The 15,040-nt window shown below is 39.6% G+C and overlaps 1 protein-coding gene across 2 annotated transcripts in view; it reads right to left on the minus strand.

Annotated features, from left to right (window-relative positions):
- LOC145464989 (uncharacterized) overlaps positions 1 to 15,040 on the minus strand; it is a 100,183-nt gene that overhangs the window by 84,556 nt on the left and 587 nt on the right. Inside the window, exons 1-2 of one of the 2 annotated variants that reach the window (XM_081448809.1) lie at positions 9,616 to 11,452; positions 7,028 to 7,141 (exon numbers count right to left, since the gene is read on the minus strand). In XM_081448809.1, the coding sequence (XP_081304935.1) occupies positions 7,028 to 7,141; positions 9,616 to 9,620 (119 nt within the window). In that variant the 5' untranslated portion in view covers positions 9,621 to 11,452. Of the gene's footprint in view, positions 1 to 7,027; positions 7,142 to 9,615; positions 11,453 to 15,040 lie in introns of those variants that run through there. The other variant, XM_081448808.1, reaches the window with a different exon arrangement.

The following is a 15,040-nucleotide window of genomic DNA, read 5'->3' on the forward strand; positions in this document are numbered from 1 at the left end:
CTTTCCTGAACTTCGTGTCCGACCTTGAAGTTCCGATAACTGTTGCAGGACCGTGTTTACAGAACTGTATAAGGGTCTGTTTACAAGGAGGCAGAGTTACCCTAGCAAGCGGGTTAACCCTAGCTATAGAGCAAAAGATAGCCCGCAAAATTTCCAGCAAAATTTCACAGGTAGGATAACCTTACAACCCGGGACGACCCCTTCACCATCGTTCCTGTCCTAGAAACCTCCTAGTTGTCATTCGAAATTTCATGTAATGCGAAAAGCAAAGCGTTGATCACATGCAAGAGAATCTCAAGGTAAGAGAGCGAATCCCCCATAAAGACCTTATACCCAAGGTAATCCCTCTAAAGTTATTTTTAGACGTGGTACCCAGTTCTCCCGCGTTTGTTACTCGCGCGATGCATGGACAACCCAATCGACTTTCCCGAAACTACCTGAGACGAAATGGCGGGAAATGTCGTGAGAAGTCCTTTAAGTTTCAAAAGACGTTTCATAGTACAGATGTTTTCTACACTCAGCCCTCTTTTCATTCCGCTAGGCTTTCGTTTGCTTAGTGCTCGTTTGGCTGTTCACTCCGCTGTCGTTCATTCGGTTGTAGGGAGTTTAAAGCAATGGCTCGGCAAACCCGTCATAATTTCTGGTTCATTTCTTTACCGTTCTACACAAAACAACAACGTGCAATGTGGTACACATTCTGCGTTTTCTAGAGAACGCGAGCTACGACGACCAATTTTTAATATTTCTTTTTCGAAAACATCTCATTCGTATTCTCGGTATTGGACTGGAACCAGCTTACAACTGAGGCTAATGCGGGAAGTCTTTTCAAATGCAAATAGCATTTAGGGACTGTGCAATAATTACCTGGAGGAGGGGCTGGGAAATGGGTGAAATATGCCCCAAAGCTAAGTCATATCCCCCCTCTCATTAAGCACTGAAAAATTAACTTTAACCCCCCCTCACATAATGATAATATTAAGGCTACTCCCCCCCCCCCCTTGAAAAAAGTCTCTCCCTTTGATTCCTCATACCTAGTTTACTTATTGGAGTTCTTCCTCCGGTGCAAACATCACTTCACTTGAAGAGTCATCAGAATCACTGGACTTTGAGCTTGTGTCGTCTTCACATGAATAGGGAGATTCCTCATCTTCTACAGCATCTCTGGCACTAAGGTTCCCGCGTGCGTGGGTGAGAACTCGATCAATCAACTCAACTCAGCCTTGCTTCCACTTATCTTAAGACCTTTTTGCTTTAGATACATTTTCAGCTGCTTGTTGGTAAGCGCTTTTATATCTTTTTCAATTGTCCAAGAAATAGGGGAAGAGTGTTCCTCTCTCTTACTCTTTTTTTGGCTTTTGCATCGAGGAACTCAAGGTGCTGTACATAACTTTTATATGCAGTCTCGTCCACGTTGTACTGGGAACATACCTCTTGCAAAGACCTTTCTTCAGATAGGAAAACAGCAGTTCATAGATCAGAACAACCTAGAGTTGAGTCCATAAATTTGTCAGTTTTATTCGAGTGCTAGTATTTATATTTAAACTCTAATAACTCTTCCCTGGCCCTAGACCCACTTAGGGTTATGGTCAAAATCAATCTAATAACTCTTCCACTACTTTTCCAGTTTGCAAAAAGGAATGAAAAAGTAATGCCCCCCACTGTATGTATTAAATTTTACATCCAACCCCCCCTCTTTCTTGCTGTCATTTTCTGTTATGTCCCCCCCCTCTCTAATTTTCCAAACCCCCCTCCAGGTAATTATTGCACAGTCCCTAATATTTCTCTTTAATGATATTCCCCCGCATGTGCCACCATTTCAAGCTAGTTCCAGTCCAATACCGAGAATATGAATATGGTCTATTTTGACGCTGTCTAACATTTTCAGTTTAGCATGGTTTTGACAGCGATTGACAGCGATAGACAAGCTGAATGAATCTAAATTCTTGCGAGATTTGTGGGTTGAATATAAAGTCGTGTTTTGATCGACGTTGTACTTTGTGTTGCCGTCGTCCTCACTGAAACTCTCTAAATGTTGTTAGAGCGGGGAGCGTCTGTCTGAACTTTCGACCATCTGTTTGTTCAATTACGTTGTGTTCCGGCGTTCGTTTGTTTTGCACTCGTTTGGCTGTTCATTTCTCTGCCGTTCATTCAGTTTTTATTTATTTGGGCAGAGGTCATCTGACTCTTTATATTGAAACTCCTATTAAAGTTCCGAAATGTATTAAAACATAGAGAGGGCCGAAGCACCTTTGCTTCTTTGATATTGAAATATATCAAAGAAGACATCCCCACAGCGTTGGAGGTTTAAGTTCGATTTTTGAACAAAACATAACCAAATGCTCCACGAAACAACCACGCAACGCGCAAGTAGCATGCGCGGACGAACTGGGTACCATGTCTAAAAATAACATAAGAGGGATTATTGGGTATAAGGCCTATGTGAATTCACTCTCTTACCTTGATCTTCTCCTGTCACACTCGCTGCTTGGTGCTCGACTGAGATTGTAACACGTGGCTCGCGTTCTGCGTTATGTTCGTGTTGGTCAACACACATTGGAAACCGAAGATAAAGGCCTTAACTAGTGACTCGGAGCTGCAATCTGGTGATTAAAAAGACGACCCAGAAGACGATGCGGAAATGGACGGAGTTGTCGAACATAGTTATAAGGTATGAACAAGGTGACAAGGTAGAAAAATTTCAAAGGTTCATGTTGTAAAAAATCACCAACGTTTCGAGCATAGCCTTTCTTCAGTGTGAAAACCGTTAAAATGATAGTTCGTGCGACTGTTCAGTGGAACGTAACAAACGGAAGCTAAGCATACGGAAACTGCCTGTTGAATTTCGCGCGCGCACTTGACTTGCCTTTGTTGGCTTTGTAGTTTGTTTTTCTGCCCCCCCCCCCCTCCCCCACCCCCTTCCACCTCCTGATAATTATTACACAGTCCCTTAATGTTCGTAAATGGGATAAAGTTTAAGATGTCCGATCTGAAAAGCGGCAAGTAGTGGTAAATATTACTTTTTCATTACTACTTATTCAGGGTTTTCCCTTGCGCGCAAATGCGCGTCAAAGACGCACTGCTTGGCTGAAGAATGGAAAGGGACGCAAAACTGCAAGGAGAACGGGTCCTCTCGGACGCACATGGTTTAGGATGACACTTTACCACTGACTTAATTTAAACCTGAATAGATCTGCGCAAAAAATGTTTTGAGAATAAAATTAGAATTTGGAATCTTTGCTCTGTTTTCTTAGTCATCTTTCAACCGTCAAAAACTCCTTTGAATCGACTATTACATACATACATACACGCGTACATACATACATCCATCCATACATACATACACACACATACATACATCCTTTATTATCTTTCCTCATGGGGGCTTTTCGAAGACAATATGGTACAATACTACAATTAAATACTAATATACTAAAATTAATAATATTACATTCTAATTTAGATAATCACGAATTTAAAAACTCTACAATTAATTTACGTTTCAATGCTTTTTTAAATATTGAAATAGTTCTTCTGAGTTTTAGAGTAAGGTCCAATGAGTTCCAGATGGTAGTTGTCCTATAATAAAATGTTCTTTGGCCAGTGGCAGTTCTGAATAGAGGAATGTTTAATTGTTGAGAGCTCCTAGTGGTACGCGTGCTTATATCTGCACGTTTGATAAAAATAGAGGTGAAATAGTCGGTAGCACAGCCCGTCATGCACTTGAAGGCTAAAGTGGCACTTCGATAGTAAAGCTGGCTTGGCAACGCAACGTTTTGGCAACGCCACGTTTTGTTTCAATTGTTCTCCAGCTTGCTCTTTCTACAAACTCCTCATAGAGACTTTGGATCTAAAGCTCGATTGTGAGGCATTCTGGCCCAGGGGCACAATGCAATATGGAGGATTTAGAATTACAGCTCGCGAAACAAAGAGGCGTTTCTTGCCAGCTTGGGTAAAAGAATTCACGTGGTTGAAAGAAGACGACGAAAAAATGTATTGTGATATCTGTAAGATGACAGGTAAGAAAAACCCTTTCACAACAACTGGCTGTAGCAATTATCAGAAGTCTGCCCTGGGAAGGCACAAAAATTCCAAAGATCACGTTACGAGTATCAGTGGTCTCAAGCTCAGAAAAAGCTTCCAAGTGACCGTTGCAAATGCAAAGAAGAACATCGAGTAGGAAACCAAGGAAATTGCGAGAAGGCACATTGTCCAGCCTAGAACAGTGTATGTTATGACAAAGAACATTGTTGCATCATAACATTATTCCAATAATGGAACTTCAGGCTACTAATAGATGTAGTGATGCTTCTGTTTTTTACAAGAAACCCGAAATTGTTTCAAAGATGGAATTTGTTTTGGCCAAATGTGTTGTAGATAACTTGATAAAAGAACTAAATGATTCGCACACATGTTATTGCACTGATGCTTGATAAAACGTGACATTTCCATTGAAAGGAAATCAGCTATTTATACCAGATATGTCCACTCAGAAACTGACTCTGTTTACATTTCATTTATGGGAAACAAGAGATTAACTGCACTGCTGCTGGCGTTAAAGATGCCCTCTGTGAGTTTCTGAAATACAAAGGCCTTGGCCGGGCAGGGGGATGACTACAATCGGACTGTAGGACTTGGAACAGATGGGGCAGCTGTAATGACCAGACGCCAGAATGGACTTGAGGTAAAGTTGAAGCAGTTAAACAATATCCTTATTCAAGTTCACTGTGTTGCACACAGAATTAATTTTGCAAGTAAGGACTTTGATTATCTTTAACGGTGTCAAAAGCAGATAAACAGCATCTATAAATTCTATTCCAATTCAAGTGTACAATATGATAAACTGAAGGACACTTAGCAGCTCATGCATGGAAAGTTAAACAAACGGTGGAACCTTCATCAGTTAGATGGCTCCTAGAATTTCAAACAATACTAACTGTGGGACCACCTCGTTTTCCTTCTGGACCCTCAACCTTAGGTTGAAGGTGTCCAAGGGACTCCCAAAGGAAAAATTGGAGGGAAAAGCGATTCTCAAGGAGCCTGCGTGGTTGGCGGGATTTCGCGTACAAGTGCTTTCAGCCGTGTATGCCGCAAGGAGAATGGTTAGTAATCATTTACTTAAAAAAAAACTATTTTTTTTGGAAAGACTAGGCAAAAGCTTCTCCAATCTGAGCTTAGGTCAATACTTCAGAATTTGTAAACCCTTGGAACATCACAGTGAATCTTCAGAAAAGTTATACACTTCAGCAAAATTCATTTTAACGTTGTAACGCGCAGATTAACTATAACCTGGAAATATATCGACACCCAAAAATGAAGAGTCTTCAGTTCTGTTACTTGAAAAGACGAAACAAGCTAAACTGGCATTTGATACAAAAACTGATATTGATAACCTCTTTGCTTTGACAAATTTGCAAACGGCGTGCATTTAATCAGACATAAAGTTTCAGGCTTCGCGGTGGGGTCTAAGAATATGCAAAACAAATAAATAAGCTCATTATTAGTAACCCTTTACTGCTTGTAATAAAACAAAACGTTGCAAACTTTTCTTCATCTCACGCATGAAATAAATGAATGTACGTGAGCCAACAAACGTTTCTCTGAATCTTAAACACAAAGTAGAAGTACAATTAGTTGAAGTACAAATGCACGACTTCTTAACAAGAAAGAAAGAAAATTTTAAATGGTGACCTTTAACCAAAGGATATCAAGTCGCGCTTCGTTAAACTTGAAAGATTATTAACATTTGTTGACGTTTCCACATGTGCTAATTGAGCACATGGGGTAACAAACAACGGCACACGTGGAGCCTAAATGTTAATCGTTTACAACCAAGTAAAAATATCACCGAATAATGTACGACACAATCGGTGAAATCAGTTTAGATCAAAGCATAAGTGACAATAAGTGACATGAAGAAGCAAAACGAATGACCCATACTGCTGTGTGATCAAATCGATTTTACTTGTGTGCTAGTAACATATCGCATGAACTGTAGTTTAGATAAGACGTAGAGGAGGTCTGCGCCTCGTCTTTTAATGTTTACTATACAACGGAAAATACCAAGAGATATCTTAAGTGGAATGTTGAACGGGGGGTTTTCAAACCATTACATGGATATTATTCTTTCAAAGACTCTAATAGTTGAAGAACGAGAAACAAGGACGAAATTTTCAACGAAAGTGAAAACTTGATTTCGTGTTATCAATTCAAACACACATTGATCGCAAGAAACATAACCCATAAGAAAATAAAACTAAAAGTATCAACCATCCAAAGCAGTGCCCGTCTATTTTTCTAAATAGCAGTCGAATCAATGTTTAGATGTGATAACAGTCATCATACAGTCATAACCAATGAGAAACTCTTTGATGAGGCTTGATGAAAGCCATTTACATCATACGTCGGGCATGCTTTGAATCGGTTTCAGTGGACGTGCACAATATCAATGACATGAAAACATTTTGAAAGTTCAACCCTGCTCCAGTGAGATAAGTAAGTTAATGCGTTATAGCATAAGGGTTTGGTGAGAAATTTCACTTCCCAGCGTTGATTGAGTTCTCCCGTTTTGTTTCCTTGAAATATTGACAGCAACAAAGGATAAACTGAGTAAATAAAAACCTTTCATTCTGAAGACACAAGAATGAAATCGGAACCAGTGACTCATTCGCTCCTTCGATCGAAGAAGACGACAATCAAAGGACTACGAAAGCACACCGGCCATTTGCATTACTTCCGAAACCCAAGAAGATCCCAAGTTAGTTCCTTAAATCTAACTTTAAGCTAAAAGCTAAGTAAAAACACAATAAGTAGCACATGTACGGTGATGAGTTAAGTTGAATGCTCACCGCGATGTTGAAAAGCAACGAATCAAAACCAGTTAACTTTACCAAAGCCCAAGATACGATGACGAGATGTAAAATGGAAATATAAAATCGAGAACATTTTCTTAGGTGAGATCTCTAGATACCCACGTATTATCCTGCCTTCCGCAAAAACGTGTTAACATACAAAATAGATTTATCCACACCTTGTGTTGTAATGACTCGGTCCAACACGACATCCCAAAGCATTCGAAGCAAATCCAGGATTTCTGCACAAGATACTCTCTTGCTTGATGGACAATTTCCATTCTATGAGGCAACTGACATAAATACATATCGTAAAAACGCGTTTTTTGAACAAAGGCAATGTTTTCAAGCCAAAATGACCAGCGGTATCTACACATAAACATGATTTGCATGATGGTGTCATTTGACTGCAGGTACCATGGAGATCCTTCAATTTTTCTTTTTCTCATGCTAACTAGGGCAATTGTTATTTAAACTCCACATAGGTTTAAAATTTAAATAATAAAGGAGAAACACTGAATCCTGGAAGTTGATGTCAAATGACGACATCGTGCAAGTGTGCTATTGAATGAGGTTTTTACTGATACCCGGCAAAATAAGGCGCGAGGTAAGTGTTATCGGCCGACGCCGAACGCTGAGGAGCACGAAACGACTCGGAGAAACCTTAGTACAGTAAACAGTCTAGGATAAGAACCAAGTGGATTTAGAACCTAAAGGCTGAAATCTCGAAATTAGACCCCCATGATGTAAGAACCCATTCAGCCTTGAAATGGGTTCGTATTTGTAAGGTCAGCCCAGTTAACTTAATTCAAAAAGCAGGCCTTGTATGAGTAAAACATACTTTACTACAACTACTTGATATTGAGTTGCCTATCTGCTATCTAAAAATCCAGCTCCCAATCAGTTCCAGTATAAGATGCACCGTTTAGTGTAGTTATAATAGGTCATTTTACAGTTGTACGCTTAGTTACCTGGCCTTAATGTAATACCAACTAGTTAGCATAAGAACAACTTGATTTACACAGCAAAAACAGTGAGGTCTTTATCAAAACAAGGCCAGTTCCAGCCTCACTTACATTCAAAGGCTAGATCACTCAGCAGACAACTGTAAAATGGTCTATTAAATCCCTGCGTAAAACGAGAACCTAATTAAGAACCTAAACATCCTGATTTCCTACTTAACTCCCGAGATACTTATAGAGGACACTATATGCTGAAAGGGTTTCCACTATCTCTCGAATACAAATGCATGAACAAAATCTGGCATAAACGGTAGAGATAATATTTTGTTGCTGAACATAAATACTTGCGTACGCTTCCAAAAATAATTTTACCTCAATTTCAATTTGTTCACTTTCTCCACCGAGTTTGTGGACTACAGGAACTGTTACTAGGAGCCATTAATTACTGATTTTGCTATTACTAAACTGTACCAAAAATTAACAAGTAAGCTATTAGTAAGTTATATCATGTTCATGTATTTTGCCTGCACTACACAACCAAATGGATTCAAAGGTTACGAGGCATAGATGCATTTGCCAGCCGGGCCCAAGATATGCTTTAACTGACACATCAATTACTACAGTGTAAAGATAACTTACTGAAAAATGGATAAACAATACAACAATATCCTACATGCATGCAATTATGTCTTTTCTTTTCTTTTCTTTTCTTGGGAACTATATCACTCATAATGCCCTTTTACTGGCAAGTTGTCATGAATAAGATCCAAACAATCAACTGAGTAAACCAGCCAACACATTCTAGTTAACTCATTCCAGAACGGACAAATTTAACACCTCATATTATTTACATAATATCTCACCAAGCATTTAGAGTACAGCAGTTTACCACATCTCGCTTGAAAGGGAACAAAAATACTTTATGGAGAAAATAGGCTGCCTTCATGGGGAAAATTTTTTTTGACAAACATTTCAATTAGTAGAACTTAGAAAACAAAGGTTCAACTTTAGAGAAACCAAAAAAAATTATGTTAAACCACTCTGCTGTTCGAATTTGATGCAGGAAGGAATGGTCATTTGTCTTGTTATAACACAGGAAGCACACAGTCTTGTTGATTAAGATTAGAGTAAATAAAGAATAAAGAATGGGTAGTTAACCTTTGTCTCCTGTTATCAGGAAAATTTTTGCACAGCGCAAAACGGCCTAGGTACGAGTTTAGCGCTACAGTGTTTTGCAGGACATATTCGCGTAACGGATGATAACAGAACAGAACAGAACTCACAAAACTTATAAACGAACTTATTGAATGAATAACTAGGCTATTTCGTCAGCCCAAATGACTAAGGCCCTGTCGATACTACTCCAGAGAAATTTGAAAGCGGAAAACGCATCAAATGTTTTTTGTCCACACCACGCCGGACAAATTTGAAAACACAACAATCAGCGGTCATTTTGGATTTGTGTTTGAGGAAAACTCGGGCAGGGAAATCACATTATTATCGTGACGTCATCGTTTTCGAAAAGCTCCGTTTTCAAAATGTTTTCCGTCCACACATAAACGAAAAGCCGGTGTTTTCAAATTTCTCCGGTTTGAAGAACGTTTTTGAAAAGCTCCGTTTTCATGACGGATTGGTGTGGACGGTAGGCCTAACCGTAGAAATAAAGCTGCGCTTTCAAATTTCTCCGGCGCAGTGTGGACGCTAACAATAAACCTTAAGTTATCGAATTAATAGTCCTTTCATATGTAATCTAGCTAGAATGGAAAGGAATCAACACTTACAATACATATCAGTCCTTCGCTTACCTCATAGGGGAAACTATTTTGCCGCTTGACCACGTGACTAGCTTGTACTTTACTTGACTTACGCTCGTAGCAAAAGCGCGGACACTACTGACAATAATGACTTCGTGGTCGCTTCTGTACGACCTAAATAACTGTTACTTTCTTCAAAACGGATATATGAAACTATGTGGTTAGACTACAATAAATCACTGAGCGTTCATTACGAGCTAATTTCCTGACATGTCACCGGCTAAAATAATCAAAGGATAACTATGAGAAGTTGTGGACAAATTGCTTACAAAATGGAGAGATCAGCTTTGATCAGCTGCTATATGCTTGAATGGGTTTTGAAGATAATTAACAAGGTCACGAAAAAAAAACAACAAAAGAACTCTGCTCCTGAAGCAAAATATTAATGACTTTGTTTACTACAATTTTAATCAACAGTTTATCCACCCCCTAAAAATAAAATAAGTGAAATATCTTTTCTTGACACCTGTGCGGTATTTACGAATTTCCCGGAACACCTCGCCCTTCCGGATTTTTGCGTTACCGTAGACCCTTAATGGTTTTCTGGTGTACAGTAGTATCTAGTTTTCTAACCGCGTTTCCTTCTTTTAGCCACAAGAGTGTTTTGCCTGAAGGTTTAGTATGGACTGATAGGTTGTGCTGCTGATGGTTCCAATAGCTTTGTTTGTTTGATTCACAATTTTGCTGACATGAGTGCTCATAGGTTCCGTCACAGTAAATATAGGCTCACTACCAGCTAGCAGGAATTTAAAAAACCCTTGAAAGTCTTGAAAGCTGAGAGGATCGACAAGCAAATGTGTTGGGTAGTCAGACTCTTCGTATTCACTCTCTACGCACATAGTAAGTTACACGTTTATTCTTTCAAACTGTTACTAGCAATGACTCGGTTACACGTGTGCTGACCGCAACAAGTATCAAACGAAAAAAAGTCGTAGTTGAAATAGATGAAAGAAAAAAAATGCGAAATTCACATTGTTGTCTGGGCCGGGGCAATGTTTTCCGGTACTCCAAACCTGATGGCTTGATTTTGGAGTCTTCCTTTCCGGAAATCTGCCTTTTTGGGGGACGACACAAAGAAAAGGGCGTTTAAACAGAAAGCTTTTCGTTCAGCAAGTACACGTATAGAAACGGTTAGATTAAAATTCGATACAAAACGCGCGCCCCTAATCTGAGACGTAACCTCGCAGCGAGTTGCTCAAGCCAACTAAAACGTGCCCTGGGTAGGGAGGTAGGTAAAGTCTGCGACAGTGTACTGCCCCATTAAAGTGCGATCAGGCGTTCTTTTTCCCCTTCCCCCGTTCACCAAAGAAAATGATAGCAGGTTAATGGCCCATCAGGCCGGCAATTATCTCCGGTTTCGTTAGCATGAGGTGACTAGGAGTATTTCTACTCCACCCCTGGATGGGATGCTGGTCCATGGCAGGGTAACCCCCAGCACAAAAATTCGTTGCTACCCATTTATACCGTCACCTATGTCGAGCGAGGCACTGTGAGAGTTACGAGCCAGTGCCTGTAAATATAAAGAATCCGACGACAGGACTCTTTTGGTGAACTATTTTCAGAAACATGCTTTAAAAGTTCCAGTGAGTCTACATTTTCGAGAAATCTAAGAAAAGTTCGAAATACCGCTCGATCAACCAAGATGGTCGATGGAGTTTATGCAAAATTGAGCATTTTCAACAGGCCAGAACAGAAAGAAGGAAGCTTGCCATGATTTTATATTGACATAGTTCAGTGTAATTTACGCTTTGATATCATGTATTTCTCTACGCTAAATATTACCTTGAAGTAAAAACGTTTTGTCTATTTTTTGGCCGGTTGAAAAATACAACAATCACGATTTGATTTCCACGTCAAATTTCAACTGATTTGAGAGGGTCATAACTCTTCTAGTAAACGAGAAATAAGAGGTTCTGAAAAAGAGCTAAGCTATGGGTATACCATACACTGCACCTAAATGGTTAGTTTGGCCCGTGAAAATAAAGCGCGCTAGACGAAAAACTATGACGGACATTTTGACCAATTGCCCCAGTTTTAGACGACTGAACGAAAACTTCGATTTCGCAGTCATCTTTATAAACATAATTCGGCATGTGTCATGACACAAATTATCACTATTATCATTAAAATTCCCGTTTGGACAGAATGACCAAGGTCAGGGCTCGGATACAACCGCTCTATCCGGAGTCAGGCGCACTATCCGCTGGGCCACCCAGCCTTCCACAAAACGTACCTTGGGTACTAGAGGTTTTTTTCTCGCTCATGGTGAAGATGCTTCGAGTCGGTCTTCCTCTCAGGCTCGATTTCCGACGCTTTCTGGAGCCCGGCCCCGAACAACGGCTGGTAATCGAGCCTGCCTTCCGCTACGAGCGGCCAAGGCATTTGAACGAAACCAAAAACCGCGCATGAAAAGGCGCTGACACCTAAGGTAGCTCAAACAAGGACGATGTGAAAAAATAGCAACTGACTCCATAATCATATACCCCACGCGTAACTTTCCCACGTCTCTTCGTTTCTCTTAAAAATCGAATCGTGCGACAAGCGAATGCATGACAATAAACAACTGTTACTCTGCTTCTCAAATAAACGTAAAAAAGAAAGATTGACTGAGCTTGAGAAAGTTCTCAGTTCTGCTGGGAGGCAGAAGGAGCACCTCGTATCAAATTTGTAACGGATTTTAATACACACATTTAGATCGAATTCCAAAAAAGAATTTGCTCACATAGACAAAACCGCGTCATACATCAGCACCAGATATATCTCTAATGAACTGTCCAAAATTAAAAAAAGTATTTCCCAGACTGCAATCTAGAGACCAAACAACGGTTATGCCTTGATTCCCCTGCGAGTGACGCGAAACAGGGACGGAATTCTGTACATGTCAGAGAGAACCGAAGTTGTCTTTCATGGCAGTTATATTTCCACGTCAGAATGAACTTGACGTAGTCTGGGGTCAGCTTACCCCTCGAACATGTATATACTTTTTTTTTTGCTGGCTTAAGATTACCGCATATTTTTAAGTGGTGTCTTGAATCAGAGCGATGATATCCATAGTTTGAACCGGACGCGCTACATCGCTTGGACGCGATACACCTCTAAAGGTAAAAAATACCTAACCAATCTGCACCCAAGGAAGCATGTTTCAAGTGTCACTTTGGATTTGTACATTCCAAATTAAATATTTAAAAGAAAAACAATTCCCTGATCAAAGGATCCAAAAATATCACTGTATCAAAACAAGTTTCTTTTTAACATTATAACTGTTTGTTACTGAGTTTGTTCAGTTTTGAAAGTTTTGAATCATTATTTCTTCATTGGTGACGATCAACAGGGATATTTTCTCATTTTAAGCTAAATTGTCATTATAACCATCAATTAATTTAAGTTGGGAAAATAATTATTTAGCTAAATAATAACTGAAATAAACAACTAACAAAATTTGGAAACTGAATATTTTGGACTGGACTACTTTCACAGGCCCTTCGTTCCCCAGTGTTCTTCATATTACAAGACCAGTTATTGTCACTGCTACAATGAACAGCAGTATGTTAGCACAGAAACCCTGCAACTCTGCAAGCTTTTCATCTTCATCTGCACTATCATTTTCCCCTACGCTGCAAGCAGAGTCTCCTTCAACCATCCTAGAAAAATCAGGAAGAAGAAGGAGGCTCTGCTCGCAGGGTAATTTTCCCCAGTGTACAATAATATACTATGGATTGAAAATTGACGTGCAGAAAGCCAAAGCACCTTTCCCAGTATCAAGCCACCTCCTCCATTTCTCAAGGCAGTAGTTCTGCATTATTTGATATCAAAACACGCACACTTTATTGTACTCTCTAAGTATCTTCTCTTCCATTAGAAGAGGTAGATTGAAATGTGTCCATAGATATAGTGCTGCAGACTGTCATTGCAGCCATGCTGATTGTGCCAATAACTGTCAACATAAACACTGAGCAAATATCGAGACTCCTTGGGAGGACTGTGCAAAATAACATTATTGACGAAAAATGGACATACAAATAGGTAGAAATCAGCTTAACTTGAATCAATGTATGCTTGGCAACTTGCTAATGATGTGTTTTTTTAACATTTACACATAAAAATCTAACTTTTTCCCAACACACGTAGACTAAATATATACTCATGCCTAAAGACAATTAATACTATGTAGCATCGTGATGTTTTGTTGATTTGTATGGTAGTAGAAAAAACACTGCAACTTTTGTTTGTTTAGTTACTTGGCTGCAGGAACTTTGTATCTGTGGGATAACTGTGTTTTCAAACCTTTGATAATTTTTAGAGAACAATTTCTATTAATGTTGGAAGATATGATGATGCAATGATATGGGTGTTTAGTCCCTGGTTTTGCACACTGCCTGAGGACATAGTGTTATCTTCTTTGGCTAGAGAGTTAACTCTCAGTGTCTCTTTTCACCAGTAATACAACAGGGACCATCAATCTTTGAAGGAAATGTGACAAAATGCTGGAAGTCCTTGGGGAGGGGCATACTCCCTTAAGGTTTTTGGTGGGGCTATCGCCCCAACCTTGGAACCTGTACACTTTTTCAGACCAAAATGTGTGATTTTCCACATCCTTTTTCAGACCCAAGCCAAAAATGGATATCCCATTATAGACTTCTAAAGTTAGCACACAACTCTAATATATGACCACAGCTAACCAGAAATGGCTTTCCTTTGCGCAAACGTTTGAGAAGGGCTACAGATGTGCTAATGTTGATGCGGAAAAACAGGTCCTTGTAAACAAAACATCTAATTCGGAGTGAAAAACACACCCTATTTCAAACCAAAATGGTCAAAATCTGTACCCTTTATCAAACCAAAACCGCTCAAGAACCATACCCTATTACCCTATGGCATTGCATATACCTATATAGGCCACATAAGGAGTACCCTCCCCCCCTGCTGAGGGCTAACCTGTGACAGGCTGACATCCCTCCAAGGGGGAGCACTAGCAATATTGCAAGCTAGTCACTTCATGCTACAAAAGCAAGGGTATAAGTTCTGTACACTGTTAAGGCCAGTTTACACGAGTTATTATTAAGTTTATACAGGTACATGTGATGAAGCAAATCCCAAGCTACTGAATGAATTACGCTTTGTAATCTTTCCTTGCATTACCGGATTATGTTGTTATGGGGACAACGCCCGCGAAACTTAACTTATGTGCCATGAAAACTAGAAGTTTGAAACACAAACTAACTCTTTAAAACTGTGAACTAATTCAGGTAAATTAATGAGCCGAAAGAGCAAAGGACAGCTGACCAAGATAAGCTTACATGCCATTTACATTCTGCGGCACCCTTTTAAAAGCGGATGATTGATTTCTCGTTGTTTCGCACAAAGCGACGAAAACATGTATCAAGAAGCACGACACACTTCCAGAGCCTTAGCATTT

This window comes from Orbicella franksi, chromosome 13 (assembly GCF_964199315.1).
Source record: "Orbicella franksi chromosome 13, jaOrbFran1.1, whole genome shotgun sequence".
NCBI classification, from domain to species: domain Eukaryota; kingdom Metazoa; phylum Cnidaria; class Anthozoa; order Scleractinia; family Merulinidae; genus Orbicella; species Orbicella franksi.